Here is a 17,743-nt window from a genome sequence, read left to right as displayed (position 1 = left end):
AGCGCTGCTAGCTGGTCGCCACTATTATAGAAGAGCGCCTTCGCCGCGCCAATTGAGCACGAATGAATTTTGGAGAAATCCTGGTCATGCGATATGAATTGACCCAGCTGAGTTTGCCAGCCGTGGCCTCGTCAATCGATCCGCTTGAAAGACAAACGTCAAGACTCGAGGCAACGATATACCGACTGTATCTTTGCCCAGAAGATGCATTAGCGTACACACTTCAACGACTTCAAGGAGCATTTGATGCATGCTAGAGCCAAGCCTCAAGGTAGCTGGCAACATGCTCGTAGGCAGTGCTAACGTCGCAGCATGCCATGCCTCCCTACAAAAAATATCGAGGTGGTCTTCAGGCATACAGCACAGCTGGCGTAAACAGGCTAGCTGCCACGATTTTTTCATGTCTTTGAGATGGACTTGCAGGACCCATTTTCGAGCCCCGGAAAGTGCCCATTTTCAGCGAGAGCAACAACTGCTGCTAGACAGCACAGACACGCATTGCCCCGCACCATAGCGACGCACCATGGAGCCAGCTCATTCAAAACCTGCGGCGCCAACGAACGTCGGCTAGGGCTCTGCAATGCATGCGGGTGTTGGCAAGGCAGTGTTGCTGCCCGCTCGGGCAATGCGCAAGGTGGCTTTCCCTAGAGAGGGGAGCGACACGCGCCAAGGGGTTGAAGCTGTCCTCGGATCGTCGGAATGCTTCCTTTCCTAGTGTCCGTGTCGGTTGGTCAATACCCTGCGGGCTCAATGCAACCATCAGCCGACCGCGCTCACGCCGCCGGCTGGCTTGGAGGTTGCCGGCGATCCGTCTGGCATGCAATCTGCCGCTTCGCATGAATTGAATATCACACATGGGACCAGTGGCTAGCAGGCCGCGCAGGGTTCGCTCGGGTTGCATGCGGTAACCGCGCGAAGGCACCTCCAGAACGACGAGCGGTCTTAATTAAGCCAAGATCTCTACAGCGAACATGACAGATGCGGATGGAGTTGAAGCGGAGCTCTGCTTACCGGTAACAGGCACCTCAGACGAAGTACAACAAACTCGAGAAGTCGATATATTCGTTTTTCTCAATGCATAATGCGCCCGAAACTTGGACAATGCGCGCAGTGAATTCGACCTTCTGAGTATAAACTACCAGGAACTCTGCTACTGGACTTGTTACTCGCTCACTGCTTACAACGTGGGTTTATACTTCTACCAACGGCACTTTCAATCAAACCGCGGCGAACCTCGTAAGCTATCGGTAAGCTATTTTGTGGATCACGGTTCGTAGCGTTCCCATGATCAGTGGCTTCTGGTATTGCGGGTCACGCATTGCGGGTCTGATAAAAAAAAGATGTCGGAGCATGCACGGCCTTGGCTCACATAGCAACGATGGCCACTTCGGGTGTCGCGGTCGCAAGCTTGTCGCTCTATGGCAGGCAGGACTATCCATAGCGGTATTTATTATCGCACGCAACGCTGTATGTTGGTCGCCAAGTGACGAGCTACCTCTTGGCGTATCTTCGTCGCTATTATAGTATCTGTTATAGCGAGTCGCTCCACCGATACTGTAGTCCTGCACATGTTGTAAATGAACAACTTGTTTATAAAAGCTTTAGGAGCCCGACCGAGTTCTTCAACCGTACTCGACGCGGCTTCATTAAAATGGTTTACTAAATACCTTCGATAGATAACTGCACTGTGAGCTCGGCACGCTCGTGTCAATGTTTTAAAGATCATAAAGCCGAACAGTGGGCCGTGGCACGGGCATCGTCGCCGCGAAGTTCATCCTCTCTCCGGCGGGCCTCCCCTTGGCCCGCACGTTGGAGTTCGAATGCACTCGACTGACGCTCAACATGCAGCGCAGCAGCTCCTCCTGCTCCGCCAGACACTGACTGATCGAGCGCGAGGAGCAGAACCTGTTGCTCGGCTGTTCCGATGGGCCACTCGAGCCCAGTAAGGACTCGCGGCCGCTGGAACGCTTGCTGTACTTTCGCGGGGGCAACGCAGCTCCGGTGGTCGCTCGAGATTGGCGTCGATATTCCGACATTGGCATCATGTCGGTCGTGTCGATCACTTCCGTGACCTCCTGCGGGTCGGCCTGCTGCCTCCGAGCCGAGTATCTCCTGCTCATCGAGTACCGACCCGACATCGACAGCGTCTTGCGCAGTCTGGACTTGGAGTGTCGCGGGTTCTCGCCGAGCACCGCCACGTCGTCGTCGATCACATCCAGCGTCGTCACGAACGGCAGCATGTCTTCCTTGTCCAGACCGTTCTCGGCGCGAGACGTCCACGACGACTGCGACGAAGAGAGCGAACTAGCAAGCAAGGACCTCACTGAAATGTCCGAGGCGTTGAGCGAGGCCTTGTCGTCCGAGTCCGTCTCGGACCAGTCGGACTCGGACCATTGCGACGACGTGTCATCCCACCAGTCCTGGCGCGGCTCGGTCGAGTTGCTATGAGCCTTCCGCAGCGTGCGGCCGTTGCTCTCGGATCGCACCTTTTGAGCGCTGCTGGCATGCGTAGTCGAGCACGCTCGAGCAAAGCCCGCGAGTGACGAGCGACGAACGGATGACAAACACGCTTTGCAGAAGTTCGTCTTGGCCACCTGGAAGACGCGCGACTCGGCATCGCCTCGATGGTTGCGCGGGACGTTGCGGGAGATCACGCAGTGGTGGCAGAAGATGTCCCCGCAGAGTCGGCAGTGAGAGCGACGGCGTGTCGCCGCGTTGAACGGGAGCTGGCAGTTCGTGCAGGCCTTGCGCGAGTCGTCGGGCATCCAGTTGGTCTTGCACATCATGCCCTGCCTCAAGATGTACTTGGAGTCGAGCTGGTACGGCAGGTCGTTGTAGATGCGCATCAGCTTGCGGAAGTTCCTGGCGCTCACCGACGACCCGGCGAAGTCGTTCTTGCTCATGATGAAGAGCTGAGTGGCGTCCGAAGACGACGAGGACGGGCAGACAATCGTGACGGTGTGTGTCTTGACCCGCTTCACCCTCAGACGGCGGTACAGGTCAGGACACTCTTTGATCGACATGGGGAACGTCACCCGAACGCCGACGTCGCGTCCCAGCTCGTCTTTCGTGTAGGCCAGGTACTCGAGAAAGCAGTTGTCGCGCTTGCGCCCGAAAGACGAGGGCTGAAGGCACGTCCACTTGATGCCCATGTACTCGTGAGCCATCCGAGAGCTCCTCGTGTGGATGTTCTTCAGCACCACCGCGTCCACCGCGTACCCGTACATGAACTGGTTCCACTCGAAAAGCTCGCGCGAAGTCTCGGCGTATTGGAAGTCCATGAAGTTCCGGTAGTTGCCGTGAATGCGCCCGAACAAGCGAAATTGGCTCTTGGCCAGGCCCTCGGGTGTCTCCTGTCGGACCGCAGTGAGGGGGCCTTCGCTGCCGACGACTACCCACGGCTCGCCGTAGATGGGGTTGGCCCCCTTCAACTCGTGCCGCTCGTACTCCGCCAAGGCGTTGTGGAGGATTTTCCGGGCCTGCTTCTCGTAGCTGCGGACCTGCTCGTCCGTGAGCTTCACCTCGGGGAAGAAGTCATCGGGCAGTGGGAACGTCTTGGTGTCGTTCCTGTTGGAGTGGCATCCATGAAAGAGCGTCAGTTTAGTTATCGGAGCCCGTGGCCGATTGATTGCCTCTGAGTCAGCACCTGCACCTACCGAGATACTGTACGGCGACTCGAGGGCAGCACCATGCTGGCGGACCCGCAAATACAAAACTAAACTAATCGAGATCCCGTGCGAGAGCTGCAGTCCTATTGAAAGGTACACACGCACCGAGAGACGGAGGCCCCAGCTAGGGACATTGGCAAAGCGATGTGCACTTCAGACGCGACGTGATGCGAGCGTAGCCGGAGCGGAGCTTCGAGCGCATGAGTGGCTCCACGCGGGGCAAGCGGCCTCGGGCTCAAGGTCCCGCCGAGCTTGCTCGCGTGAAAGGCTTTCACGCGAGCAAGAAAGCATGGCGTGCGAGCATTTATGCGCCGGAGCTAGCAAAATGCTGGGTTGGTTGGTCAGGTTGGCTGGCTGGCTGCTCTTCCTTGGGATCGGGCCACGCTCCCAATGATCATCTCGGCTGTCACTGGGTTCCGTAGAGTCTACGGCGTAGACCGGTGGCGACCGAGGCTCCGAGCGAGCACACCAGCTACATTATCATCCCCAGGCTAGGGAATCCCAGCCTCGTGCATGCATATCCGATAGGTCTCAGCATCCTTTGGGAATGTCGTTAGTGCTCGTGGTGATGGCCCTGCTCGATTTTTTCGCGGCTTTGGGTTGGTAGCGCTCGCATAGAGAAGAGAACCACCCATGCTTGTTGTGGTGGCGAGCCAAATAAATGTATCTCGGCGTTCGTCCTCGGTCCCACTTGACGAAGCATTCCGTGATACAGTCCGGGGTGGACCGTGTTTTGTGCCGGAATTTGTGGCCGCCTCACAGCAGCTCCACATATTGGTGTAAAAGATGAGCAGTTTGAAATGCACAAAAGAAGGAGAAACACGATGAAGAGGAGTCGCAGCGAGCGAGAGTCGAGCATTGCAGCAAGATACTTGCACACTGCAAGATGCGGTTCACCCCTCGGATTTTTAGACGTGCCGCCGCCCGCTCGGCCCTCACCAACCAGCATCGACGCACGAGACTTTTGATCCCTCCTGGCGGTCTCCGCTTGCGAACGCATTTCGTGCTCGCGCTGGGAGTTTGGATTCCGACCGACCCCGAGCACATCGCTTGTCAGCTTCTGATGTCGCCGCCGACCGCTGCGAGCGAAATCCAGACCGGCCGATCACTTTCAGTTGCCTCCTTCACCGACGCGGCAAACCGCGGATGAGTGAACTTCCTCAGGGAGGGAACCGCGTGCCTGCTGAGCCGGGTTCAACGAAAGCGTTGAGGCGCGTCTGCCTTGGCCCCGTCTTGCTCGGTCAATACGGGAGGCCTGAAAAAAAGTGTGCTCGCTCGACGCCAACGCCGACGTCTCAACGGAGGAACTTGCACGCACCAGAGCTGCTTAGCGGCCACAACAGCATCTCCGGGCGTCGTAAGCACAGCCATTTGAAACGAGGGCACTCACCACGAGGCATTTAACACGGTCATCTGGCCGTTATCGCCCCGAAATAATGTGCGGCGAGCTCGGAAGTGTGCAAATGACGGCGTCAGCTACTTGTACATGTCCGCCGCAGCCACAACCGGCGCCTTCATACGCATGATGATACATGTGCATTGGCCATGGAGAAACCAGGTCTCTGGACGGAATCCCCTGCCATCACCAAGGCCGACGCCTTGCTCCACGCGCGACTAAGCGCTGCCAGAGTCGATCACCAGGCTTGGCCAGCCCGCGCCCTTCCGCCCTGCTCTAAGAGCATTTGACCGCCTAAGAGCACTGCTCTTAGGCGGTCAAATCCCCTGCGCGCTTCCCCGGCGGCACGAAACCGGATGTCTGACAGCTCGACGCCTGCATATTATGCAGTGCATAAAGCCGCTCCAAGCCGCGAAAGGCAACTCGCCGACAGCAATTGCAGCGTTGCAGCATTGCACACGGTGGACGGTCCAGCCACAACCGCGCACAGCGCGAGTGCTGGCTGCGATATGCGCGCGCCGCCAGTGTGGCGGCCCGCCACAGTGCAAAAGGAACGCTTGGTGTCAGGAGTGCGAGTGCACGCGCCTCGCTCGAGTCCCAACACTACAGTACTGCAGCTAGCGTAGTTCCTCCTCGGGGATTGCAGCACCTGACGATGAGCTCGAGCAACGACAAGTTCCCGCTGCCCGACGGCTACTTCCCGCCGGTGAAGCTCATCCCGGCGGAGATCGAGGTCTACGAGCAGCGCGTCGAGATCATCATGAAGAACGCGCTGGCCGAGTACAACCTGCACGAGGCCATGGGCGCTCGGCCGGACTACGGCTCCCGGTGGAGCGTGGTCGGCAACGTCGAGCACCTCACGGCCATCCGCGAGGTGGACCCGTCCAGGGCGGTCGAGTCCTCGCGCGTCTTCGGACGCGTCGACGGGGACTACCGCAACTTCATCGACTTCTACTACTCCACCACGGCGCAGGAGGTGTTCGCCGTCAACCAGTTCATGTTCGGATACGCGGTGGATGCCGCCGTGCTGTGCAACATCCACACGAAAGAATCGGCCAAGCCGCATCTGTATCTCGGCATGAAGTGGGTCTGCCTGGACCCGTCGACGCTGTCGCGCAAGCGCGATATGTGCTTCCTTGAGTACCTCGTCTTCACGAAGGACCTCCAGGAGCGCGACGTCGGCGTGCGGATCACGCTGCCGCTGCAGCTCGACGAGTGCCCGCCGCTGCCCGAGAAGCTCAAGACCAGGCGGATCCAGTCGCACACGGTCACCATTGTCCGCCCGACCACCGACAGCGCAGACACCACGCAGATCTTCATGACGAGCGAGGTCGACATGTTCAAGGGCTCCGGGTTCTCGTCGGTTGCTACGTTCAAGAAGCTCATGACGACGCTGAGCTCCATGGCGCTGTACGCCGACTCGAAGAAGATCTCGACCTACGGCATCCTGGACCGCAGCAGTTGGGCGCCGAAGAAGGCGCGGTCGAACTGCTCCGTGTGCAACCGCAAGTTCTCCACGACGCGCCGCCGCCAGCACTGTCGGCTCTGTGGCGAGGTCGCGTGTCGGCGCTGTATGACAGTCCGCGATGCGCCAAACCTCGATGACAACGCGACCTCCACGCCGCGCACGTTCCAGGTGGTGAAGACCACGTTCTGCAAGGCTTGCATGGGCAAGATCCGCGGCAGCGACGTCACCAACAGCATTGCCGGGATTGACAGCCAGGACGAAGGATTCTCCGACGCCGAGTCGATCAGTTGGTTCCCGGACAGGTCCCAGCGCCGAAGCTTGGACAACGATACCAACTTCACGTTGACCGGGGGCTCGGCAACTGTATCGCTCTCGCCCGTTGGAGCGAACGCTGCTCCTGCTCTCACTATTCAAGATATCATTGTTGAGAACGCTGAGGATGAAGGCGACTACACTGTTCAAAGGAAGCAGGACAAGTTTTCCAGCAGCATCAGCTCCGAGGTGTACTCGGAAACGAAAACGAGCGTGTCGTCCTCGCAAGATGAAGACGAAGAGATCGAGGTTGAGGTTGAGGAAGTCACGGAGCCTGCTGCTCCGATGATGATTGATCTGCGTCATCTCCGCACTATGGCTGGTGCAGAGCGCGTCGTACAAGAAGCCGAAGAAGCTGAACTGCGGACGATGCGTGAGTCTCTCGCAGCGCTGGACTTCAAGACGGTTCGTCTCATGAACTCGCCGTCGAACCAAGTGGACGACAATGCTGGCGATGAAGGGTTTTCGAGCAACAGGAGCGGTAAACTACCGCCCATGGAGGAAGACGACGACGACGACGACGACGACGATGTCATTGAAGTAATCGACACGCCGAACCAGATCGTGTCTACTTCACGGCAAATCGTGTCGTCTCCTTTGGACGAATCGCCCATGGATGAACACGCCCTGGCAGACCAGGTGCTGTTTGGATCGAGTCGGTCAATCGACCAGTGCCTCCAGGAGCAGGAAGTACTGCTCAAGCGCTTGGTGATGGCAGCGAACTCGTCCTCCGGATATTATCCACCCACCGCGCGCAGCCAGAAGTGATTCAAGCGATGAAGCTAAGCAAGCTAAACAACCAACGATGACTACTGCTCATGAACCTGTACCCGCGTACGGTAGTCACGTACATCAACCACATCACGTAGTTAGGATTTTCTCGAGTGTAATGCCATGTTCCTGAACCAATGTTTCGGTGGCTTTACCGGTTGCTCCTCTTGAAATTTTACAGCACAAACAAACTCGAACGTGAAGCCACCTCCGGTGCAAAGCTTCAACTCGATCGCTCTTGCGATCGTGAGTTCCGCCCAGGCGCTTTCAATTCCTCTTCGATCGAGCTTGGCATCGCCAGGACGGCACGATGGCAGGAGGGGACGAAAAAGGACTTCACCAAAGCTTCGGTCCGACACCGAAGCACTTCAAGGACATTTTCAGCTCCAGCAAACACCGATCATTCCAGCAAACTTTGGTCACTTCCATCCAGCAACCTTTGCACAAAGCTTAAAAAATTCCTCGCGGTCGTTCATAGCGCGCGATGGGCGATGGCTCATCGCGCGCTATGACTATCCCATCCGTGCCATCATGCCGAACACAAGGCTCGATCTTGAATCGTTGCTCAGAAAGTTGCTCAGAACTGCCAGGCTGACATGAATTTCCTGTCGAGGAATACTCTCGCAGCGACAGCCTCAGGGCTGCGCCTCCTGCGCAGCGAGCACCAATCTCCTCAACAGCTCCTCCTGCTCGGCGATACACTGCGTAATGGTTCGCCTCGAGCCGTTTGTCGTAAGTCCGGGAGTAGTGAGCTGGTAGTGGGCGGAGTTGTCCTTGTCGAAAGCTCCGGCGTTGATGCGGCGCATCATTTGGGAGGCCGACATGAGCTTCGACATGTCGACGCCGATGGAAGGTGCCGCCCTGTTGCCTCCGTCCAGGTCGCTGCGCTCGTCGTCATCTACAAAACCACCATCACGTTCGTCCGACGATCGGATCGTCTCGAGTAGTTCAGAATCTGACGAGGAGCGGGCTAAGACGCGCACGTCTTCATCGTCAGTGTGCTCACCGTCAGGCTTCGTCGACGCCCTAGAGTCTGCGAACGCGCTCAGTGTGGTCGATTGGTCCTCGCCCTTGCCCTGCTTTCCCGGATCCGGCAGCGTCACGTCCACGTCCCGCACTTTGGCGACGCACACGCGGCAGAACTTTGTCTTGACTACGTTGAAAGTCCGCTGCGCGTTGTCGCCGTCTTCCTCGCCTTCCCGAGCTCCGCGATGGAGCAAACACTGCTTACAGAAGACCTCACCACACAGCCGGCAGTGCTGGCGACGGCGTGTGGTGGAGAAGCCGCGCGAGCACAAGCGGCACTCCGATCGTGCCTTCTTGTCCACCCAGCAGCTCCGCTTCATCATGCCGTGGATCAAGATCAGCTTCGCGTCGACGTACTCGGCCATGTCGTTCAGCTTGGCCATGAGCCGCTTGAAGTAGAAGCCCGGTACAGCGAACCCGGCAAAGTCGTTCTGGCTCATGAGCAACAGCTCCGTCGACTGCGGGTCTCCCTCAGCCGGGCGCACAATGGACACGATCAGCATCTGCATCCGCTTGGTCTTCATCTTGTCGGGTAGCGGCGGACACTCGGGCAATGTAAGCGGCATGTTGACGCGCACGCCAATGTCTCGGCCGCGCAGGTCCTTCGTGAAGGCCATGTACTCGAGGAAGCAGGTGTCGCGCTTCTTGACGAGAGCGAACGGCTGCAGACACGTCCACTTGATGCCCAGATACAGGTGCGGCTTGCCCGAGGAGCTCGTGTGGATGTTCTTGAGGACGGCGGCGTCCACGGCGTTACCGTACATGAACTGGTTCCACGCGAAGAGCTGGCTCGAGGTCTCCGAGTAGAAGAAGTTGATGAAGTTGCGGTAGTCGCCGCGCAGGCGGCCGAAGATGCGGCACTGGCATCTGGCTGCGTCACCGGTCTGCCGCACGGTGGTGAGCTCAGCGACCGAGCCCAAGGTCTTCCAGCCCTCGCCATAGCTCGGGTTTGGCCCCATGGCCTCGTGCATATCGTAGTCGGCCAGCGCGTTCTTCACCGCCAGCATCATCTTCTGCTCCAATTCGACCACCTGAAGCTGCGATAGATGCACATCCGGGAAGTAGTCGTCGGGTACGGGGAACGAGTTGGCACGGGCAGCGAACATGTCGGCCCTGGTACAGTTCAAAATGACAATGAGTCAGGGATATTTGGCGCTGGTGGTACCGGTAATGCAATCGAAAGGAGGAGGGAACCTTACGGTTGGCTCGAGCCTGTAGAGGACATTGCAGAGGTCAAGCAATTCGAGAAGTGCGCGTGTGCCGCACAGCCTCGAGTTGAGAGTTGGCCGCGCACGGAGGTGGAGATGCGAGTAAGACAGATGGCCGCTACGTTCCTGGTCCAAGAGCGATGCGAGCACTTCCTGGATGACATGATAGTCGCGGCTGAAGGATTTGTCCTGCGGCGTCAACTTCTCCATGCCGCCGCCATGCAAGCATGCTCGACGTCTCCGCACCTAATCGGCACACTTGCCCGCCGCGCCAAGCGAAAGCTCGCACTCATCTTCAGTCGTCGATCCACGCACTTGACTCGACCTGTGGGCTCCCGAGCTCTCCTAGCCGCTAGGCCGTAGCGAACAAACCATGATGAAGCTGGGGTAAAAGATCACGTACGGGTGCCAGTACATGAACACCAAGATGGTTGACGGGCACAACGCAATGGAGCTACCAAGCATCTGTCGCTGTGAAGTGGTGAGTCACGAGTAGTGAAGGATTTTCAGCATGTACGTACATCTATGGATATCTATGGTACTCGACCGAATGGGAGCGAGTGGTTTACTACTGCATCGCTGCTTTCGCGATGAATGTCTCTCTGTCTACACTGGGGCGAAGTGCATTTACAGCTCATAAACGCCATCATCGTGGCTATCGTCGTCGTCGTCTTCGATGATGCCGCTGTTACTGCTGAAGGACGAAGCTTGGCCGCACGCGCTCAGCACTTGCTGCAGGAGCTCGTTCTGCTCGGCGAGGCATTGGTCAAGCGATCTCGAGGAGCTGGTGTTCTCGCCCTGGTCGGTGCTGCGCGTGCGTCGGCCGGTCGAGCGGGACGACATGAAAGTCGGCGTGACGGGCGTCGAAGTGTATCGAGCACGAGCCGTGTCAGGGAACTCGTTGTAGAAGTCGTCGTCAGACATCTCATCCGTCGACGCCGAAACCGAGGACTGCTTGCTTCGAAGCTGCTTCTCGGGCACCATGTCCTTGGTGTCGATCACCTCGTAGATGCTGGAGCGGCGCACGTCGACGTGGTCATCAGTCTGTTCATTCTCGACCTCACGCGGAGTTTGGAGCGACTGCACTGCCATGAAGGAGTTCCTGCCAAGCGAGTAGTCCGAGCTGACTGATGAGCGCACGGTGGGGGCGCCGCTGTAGTTGCGCGAGATGGAGCTGAAGCGGCCGGATCCAGACTTCCAACTGCCGGTTTCGGACTCGTTCTCGGACCACCACGATGAGCGGTTCTTCTCGATCCAAGTGGCGCTGCGTCGAGTCACGTCGGGTTGTTGTTGAGCCTGCGAGTTGTGCTGCGCCGACGACGTCGGGGTCGAGCAACGAGAGCTTTGCGGCTGCGTGGATGATCCCATTGACGACCGGCGAGGCACTGACGACTTGGAAGAAGCCAAGGAACGCCGAGCTGCCTCAGCCTGCTCCTGCAGCACTTCCGCCTCCTCTTCACGGGAGCGGGTAACACACACCTTACAATACAACGCCTGCGCCACGCGGAACGTCCGCTGGCTGGCCATTGCGATGTAGTTGGTGAAGGCGTTCTTCTCCTGACGAATGCCGGCGCGTCGAACGAGGCATTTGGAGCAGAGGACGTCCCCGCAGAGCTGGCAGTGGCGACGCCTGTGACCAGCACGGAATGGCCGTGTGCAACTGGTACAGGTATTGCGAATGCCCGTGGGCACCCACGGTTTGATGTTGTCTCCGAAAACCTGTTGCTCACCGCCAACCCGCGACTGCTCCACGAATCCAGGCGTGCTAATAGTAGTGGCGATACGCTTGGCATCGGCTGAAAGAGACACGTCCTTCAGAGCCTTCAGCAGCTTCTTGCAGTACTTGGTAGACGTGACGAGTCCCTTGTTCTCGCACTCGGTTAGCATGAAAATCTGGGTAGCGTTCGGGTGGGAATCGGACGCGCGTACAACTAGGACGGTCGTGACCTTTTCGCGTTTGGTCTTTAGCTCTTGCGACAGGGGCGGGCACTCCGGGATATCTACGGGCATGCGGACAATGACCGCGGCGTCACGGCCCTGATCGTCCTTCCTGAAGACAATGTACTCGAGGAAGCACTCGTCGCGCTTCTTGGTGAGCACCGAAGGCTGCATGCAGGTCCACTTGATGCCTAGAGTCGCCTGCGTCTCGGACTTGTCCAGGTCCATCTTGCACAGCACAACGGCGTCAACAGCACAGCCGAAGAAGAACTGGTTCCACGCGAAGAGCTGCTCGGACGTCTCGGACGAGAAGAAGCCCACAAGCCGGCGAAAGTCGCCCGTGACTGTGCCGAACGTGCGCGTGATGGTCGTTGAGCCCTTCTTGCGGCGCACAATCGACAGGTCTCCGTCGCGCGCGACCTCCTGCCACCGCCTCTCGTCCTCCAGCCCGAAGCCGGCGACCCGCGCCTCGTGGTCCAAGCATGACGCCATTCCCTTGGTCACCATTTCCTCCACTTGCGCTTGGTATTGCTGCACCTCCGCCAGCGAGAGGCTCACCGGGGGAAAATAGTTGTCGGGCAGGGGAAACTGGAGCTTGCCCGACCGGTAGCTGCATTCGAGTCAATAGGAACATCAAGGCAATCGTTAGTATGCCGGGAAGCTACGTGGGACGAGTACCGAAATGAGCTAAAGGTAAGGTATCCGCAATTGTGACGGCCGTTACAAACTTCAGAAAGCTGCTAGACGATCGCTACGTACGTCGAGGTGGTCGAGGTGACCGAGGCCGTGCGCGGCACCGAGGGCGACGACCTGCGCGGCATGGCGTCGATTGAAGAGTAACGATGAGCGAGCTCTGAGCAAAAGATCCTTGCAGCGGTCGTTCGGTCGCGCAGGTCTAAGCCAACTCTCGCTAAGGCGGCGGACCGAGCGAACGACACGACCCAACACGGGGAGCAAGTGTAACGCTGGCAAGTCAAGTCTGGAAGTGTTGACGGCAGGACGAGTGGACCCCATCACCGTCCTGAGAAGCGAACTCACTCTGAAGCAGAGCAGCGGCTTGATTTTTTCGCGAGGACGCTCGAATATTCCGTTCTGGGGTCCGTCAGCAACAGCGCAGTGGCAGTGCTTTGTATGGCCCGCGCATCGATGTGGCGTCCATGAGCAGACAAGGAAGGCCCACGATATGCTGTTTGGCGGAGGCAGCGCTCGTGCAATTGAAGGATCGATCCGTTCGCGCGTCTCAGATGCTGAAAACCCCAAATCACGGAAGCCGGTTCAACCGGTGTGTGGATCGGATCGCTTGCCTCGGTTACACTCTCCGCTCCCCTTCCTGCAGTGCAATGCAGGATGGGTTCTTGTCGCGGCACCACAAGGCGATGGAGGAGCTTGCTTCCTTCCTGATGAAGGCCTAGAGCTTCAAAAGTTGAGGATGCGTGGACCCAAAAGCTCTTTGCAAGTTGCAACGCGACTACGCCAGGAAAGGCACCTCGAACGAATGGGTTTGTCACACGTTAAAGGCTGCCATGAAGCTCTACGGCTACGCGGCTCAAAGCTGCATCGGTAGGTTGGGTCGTGTGCTTTGCAAGGGCGGAAGCATGGAAGTCGGACAGCTCAACTTCATGCCCGCCGTTATACCCGGCCCGGTATAACGCGCACCGTCACGGAGACCGCAACGCGGTCGCGGCGGCTCCAATCTCAAGCACTGCCAAGTGGGACCAAGCAACGGCTTTACGGTTGTACTGTAGCAAACGCACTGCAACATCGATTCATACTTAGGTTAATACTGTAAGGCTGGCTTCCCGCAGACAGGGACTTCGTGTAGCTAGCCCTCATAGAGAGTAATGTCGGGGCGCGACCTCGTCGACTGCGGATTGCACCCGCTGCTACCCAAGCTCCCGCTTCCTGGGTTCGCGCTGTTTTGGCGTTGCAGGCCGCCGCTGGCCGAAAGCATCATGCGTCGCAGCAGTTCCTCCTGCTCGGCCAGGCACTGGTCGAGGGACCGGGGCGACGTCTTGGAGCTCAGCGGAGACCACCCCGAGCTCGTCTTGCCGCTGTCTGCGTCTTTGCTGGGCGAGCTCGTCCGGGTAGCGCTGTACTTGCCAGAAGACCCGAGCAGAGAGACCGGGACCATGTCCGTAGTGTCGATAACCTCAGTGACCTCCTCCTCAATGAGCTCGCTCGCGGTCATTCTCGGGTCCGCCAGAATTGTCACCGCCTCGTCATCAATGACGTCCAGCTTGGACACGAACGACATCTTGCCCAGGCTCGAGGACATCGACGAGGTTGAAGTCGACCGCCCTTCGCTGCTCCCGGTCTCGGAGAAGAAGGAGATGTGGCCGCCCTCAGACTCCGTCTCGGAGATGGTCGACTGCCGGAACTCGTCGAGATCCACGTCCACGCAGTCGACGACCGACAGCTTGCCGCTCGGCGCGGGCACCGGGACGAGCACGTTGCTGCGCGACTCGCGCATCATCGTAACGCACAGCACGCAGAACTTCGTCTTGACGATCTCGAATGTCCGGTTGCAGCCCGCGTCGTCTCCATTGTCCTCCTTGGGGGCGTCCCGCACGATAGCACACCGCCGGCAAATGAGGTCTCCGCACAGGCGGCAGTGGTGGCGTCTGCGTGTGGGTCCGAACTTGCGGGCGCAGACGCTGCAGCCCTTGCGTGACTTGGACTTGGCCCAGTCTTTCTTGTCCACCACGCCCTGCATCAGGATACGGCGCGAGTCCACAAACACGGCCATGTTCATGAGGATGTTCATCATGCGCTTGTAGTAGTTGGCGGTGACTGCCAGGCCGTTGAAGTTGTTCTGGGACAGCATGAAGAACTCGGTCACGTTGGGCTCGCCGTCGGCCGGTCGCGAGATCCAAACGGTATTGAGTCGGATGCGCTTCGTCTTGAGCTTCTTGGGCAGGTCGGGGCACTCTGGAATATCAAGCGGCAGCGTGACGCGCACGCCCACGTCGCGTCCGCGCAGGTCCTTCGTGTAGATGAGGTACTCCATGTAGCAGTTGTCGCGCTTCTTGACGAGCGAGGACGGGTTCAGACACGTCCACTTGATGCCCATGTACAGACATTTGTGCTTGGACGCCACCGTATGGATGTTCTTGAGCACGGCCGCGTCCGTGGCGTAGCCGAACATGAACTGGTTCCACGCGAAGAGCTCGGCCGACGTCTCGGCGTAGAAGAAGTCGATGAAGTGCCGGTAGTCGCCGTTGATGCGGCCGAAGATGCGCGCCTGGCTCGACGTGGGGCTGTCGGGGGTCTCCTTCTTGATGGTGGTGAGGCCCTCCACCTTGCCCACGACGTGCCACGGGGCTCGGTAGACGGGGTACGCGCCCTTGGCCTCGTGCAGCTCGTACTCCGCCAGCGCGTTCTTGACGATCTCGTTCATCTGCGCCTCGTAGTTCTTGATCTCACCCGACGTCAGACGGATCTCGGGGAAGTAGCCGTCGGGCAGCGGGAACTGGCCGCCGTTGTCGTGCATGGTCTCGCTTGAGTCCCTGGAATCGGATGACAGTCAGTCAGCTATACTGTAGTCGTTCTACCAAGCGGGGTAGATTCCGCGCAATTACCGGCCGGAGGATTGCGAGTCCGAGAACGAATTGGCGTTGTGCCGAGGCATCGTGACACCGGACTGTACTGCACCCGACGTCTCTTTGTGGTCGCTACGCTTGCTAGGTATCGATCTTGGGGCTGTACGCACCAAGGACCTCTGCTCTAGCTGGCCAAGTTGAGAGTGAGGCCGACAGCTCGCGCGAGCTTTCGGCAGCTCCGGCCGACCGCCACATCTCTTGATGTCCCCCATCTGTCACCGCGCTGCAAGGGCGTTGCTGACGCGTGCAATGGTGGGACAGCTTGGCGTTCGCGCGAACTCGGCCGAGCCAGCCGGCGGTGATCGCTCCATCAGCTGGTCGTCCTTGCTTCTCCTCAAGATCTCGGCCGATTTGCGAAGGACAAGTCCCCGATGGCATTGTTCCACGCCCCCGCTTGGCCTCGGACTGCGCCAAGTGTTGCTGCTTGTCGCGCTTTAGCGTCGACGTCTTCAACTTACGAAGGTCAAGAGCGTTGCCTCCGATGCTGCAGACTACTGTGTCATGCATGCCACGGTTTCCTCGGGTGAACTGTGTATTCGTGCTGACTTGTTGCAGTTGCTTCGAAGCGGCGCGATTGGCGTGACGTCGATCGAGGAACCTCACGCTGCTGCTGTGACAACATGATCTGTAATGTAAAGTGCATTGCGAGTTGATGCTGGCCAAAAGCAAACGCTAGGACTGGGACAGCCACCTGGCCGCGCAACACAATACATGCATTGCTTGGCACCATGAATTACATGCACACAAATTGGTCGGGAAGTTCCAGGTGGCGGGAAGCCGTGTCATCTCCACAAAGCCAAGCGATCTGCCCTCTTGGTTTCAAGGTGGGGAAACGTCAAAAGGTGTATGAATTGGAAACGTTTTGTCAAAAGCGGTTAACATGTGTCAATAGGTGTATGTCGGGGTTATCAGTATCGACAGTAAGTGTATGAAAGGTAACTCGTGTCACAACGTGTATGAAAGCTCACACGCCAAAGTCACAACATATATGCCAATGCAAATGAATAGCTAGGACTCCGTTGAAAACGGGTTAAGGCTCAAACCCGGCAAAACCCGGAGTTCTGTGGGCTTCTGCATGTCTTACTGAGTCCGATTCACGGCTTTTAAGCCGTCAGTAGCGGATATTCCGACTGAGGGAGTCGACGCAGATGACATCAGCGACGACGGCGAATCAAGTGATGTCGAGACTCTAAGCATACTCTGCCACTATAGCACCCTCAAAGATTTTCTCGGTCGTAAAAACAGAATATCCAACATCCCCGCTGGCCAATCGCAGCCCGTCCAGAGTCCGCAGACGATTGCCGCAGTATTTGCCGTTCAGACAATTGTTTCGGGCGCCGAAAATGCTAGTTACAGCATTGGGGCATGTGTCGAGCCGACAAATGAACTCGCAACCGCACCAATCCATCGATCCCAAATCTGGAACAGCAATCTTGCATGGATTTTGTGTGTGCGTGATCTCCTCAACTTGCTCTGGCCAGGGAACAGCATCAGCTTCTGTATACAGGCGCGGTGTAACCGCATCAGGACTTGGCTCGGTACTTAGCGGTGATTTTGAATTTTCCTCTGGCTCTGATTCCATATCTCCCTCGTAGGCATCGTTGTCACCAAAATGATCGTGCACCTCGCCATCATCCGTTTTCTTCTTTCCCACCACCGCGCTGAGCGGTCCGTCCAAGGACGACCGTATGTCTGCGTCTTCTATTTTGTCCACTAGACTGTCGTCCTCGTTGGGGCTGTTGTCGCTGTCATTACTCGATAAATCGATGCAAATAACTTCTGGGCTGATAGGCGAGCGTGGAGCTTCATCCGCGACGACTCTGGTATTTTCGACGAGCGCAGCATTCGATAGACGCCTCTCTTCAGCTCCAAACAATTCACCGCTGCATGTCTCCGAGTCGCTAGAACTCAACAAGCAAATAACCTCTGGTGGTAAAAGTGGTGAACCACTCTGGTCAACATGACCCACACCAACGCTGTTTGCAAGCTCGTTTCGTGTATTCGTACCGATGGTACTAGCACTAAGCTCCACTTCTTGCTTGTCGTCATCACTGGTGCCGTCCAAAACGATGACATGCAGAACCGGAGATCTAGCACAGGAGGTAGGAGGATCTGGACCATTACACCTATCTGCTCCGCGCGGTTCACTGTCCTCTTCTTCATTGGTCAGGTCGACCAAATATGCCATGTCGCGAAGCGCCTCATCCTCATGGCGACACTCCGCCACTGTCTTGCCCACCCGCGATATAAATGGCCCTGAGTAGCATGCACCCTTGGAGAAGGTCTTGTACTTGTTCAAAGGCGCGACCTTTATCACGCCACAACGGTACGCTCGAGCCGAGTAGCTCGCTGTCGCA

General features: G+C 57.9%; 6 protein-coding genes across 6 annotated transcripts; 1 reads left to right on the top strand and 5 right to left on the bottom strand.

The window, feature by feature from the left end:
- Positions 1-1,715: 1,715 nt before the first annotated feature.
- Positions 1,716-3,802, bottom strand: PHYSODRAFT_308304 (hypothetical protein; the record flags this gene model as incomplete). The annotated part of the gene is made up of 2 exons (XM_009515483.1): positions 1,716-3,567; positions 3,774-3,802. 2 exons carry the CDS (start codon positions 3,800-3,802, stop codon positions 1,716-1,718), a joined length of 1,881 nt encoding a protein of 626 aa, XP_009513778.1.
- Positions 3,803-5,719: 1,917 nt separating this feature from the next.
- On the top strand, positions 5,720-7,612 carry PHYSODRAFT_471542 (hypothetical protein; the record flags this gene model as incomplete). The annotated part of the gene is made up of 3 exons (XM_009515482.1): positions 5,720-6,895; positions 7,001-7,269; positions 7,321-7,612. The coding sequence occupies 3 exons, from the start codon at positions 5,720-5,722 to the stop codon at positions 7,610-7,612; spliced, it is 1,737 nt and encodes a 578-aa protein (XP_009513777.1).
- A 638-nt stretch (positions 7,613-8,250) lies between these two features.
- Positions 8,251-9,747, bottom strand: PHYSODRAFT_470491 (hypothetical protein; the record flags this gene model as incomplete). Its single annotated transcript, XM_009515481.1, has 2 exons — positions 8,251-8,513; positions 8,622-9,747. 2 exons carry the CDS (start codon positions 9,745-9,747, stop codon positions 8,251-8,253), a joined length of 1,389 nt encoding a protein of 462 aa, XP_009513776.1.
- Positions 9,748-10,476: 729 nt separating this feature from the next.
- Positions 10,477-12,608, bottom strand: PHYSODRAFT_320435 (hypothetical protein; the record flags this gene model as incomplete). Its single annotated transcript, XM_009515480.1, has 2 exons — positions 10,477-12,397; positions 12,547-12,608. The coding sequence occupies 2 exons, from the start codon at positions 12,606-12,608 to the stop codon at positions 10,477-10,479; spliced, it is 1,983 nt and encodes a 660-aa protein (XP_009513775.1).
- A 1,001-nt stretch (positions 12,609-13,609) lies between these two features.
- Positions 13,610-15,277, bottom strand: PHYSODRAFT_248247 (hypothetical protein; the record flags this gene model as incomplete). The annotated part of the gene is made up of 1 exon (XM_009515479.1): positions 13,610-15,277. The coding sequence occupies one exon, from the start codon at positions 15,275-15,277 to the stop codon at positions 13,610-13,612; it is 1,668 nt and encodes a 555-aa protein (XP_009513774.1).
- Positions 15,278-16,575: 1,298 nt separating this feature from the next.
- PHYSODRAFT_474953 (hypothetical protein) lies at positions 16,576-16,794 on the bottom strand (the record flags this gene model as incomplete). The annotated part of the gene is made up of 1 exon (XM_009515478.1): positions 16,576-16,794. The coding sequence occupies one exon, from the start codon at positions 16,792-16,794 to the stop codon at positions 16,576-16,578; it is 219 nt and encodes a 72-aa protein (XP_009513773.1).
- Between the last annotated feature and the right edge of the window lie 949 nt (positions 16,795-17,743).

The sequence above is a fragment of the Phytophthora sojae genome (assembly GCF_000149755.1).
Source record: "Phytophthora sojae unplaced genomic scaffold PHYSOscaffold_1, whole genome shotgun sequence".
NCBI classification, from domain to species: Eukaryota; Oomycota; class Peronosporomycetes; order Peronosporales; family Peronosporaceae; genus Phytophthora; species Phytophthora sojae.
The sequence above is the reverse complement of the archived record's forward strand: the minus strand, read 5'-3'. Positions and strand labels throughout refer to the sequence as shown.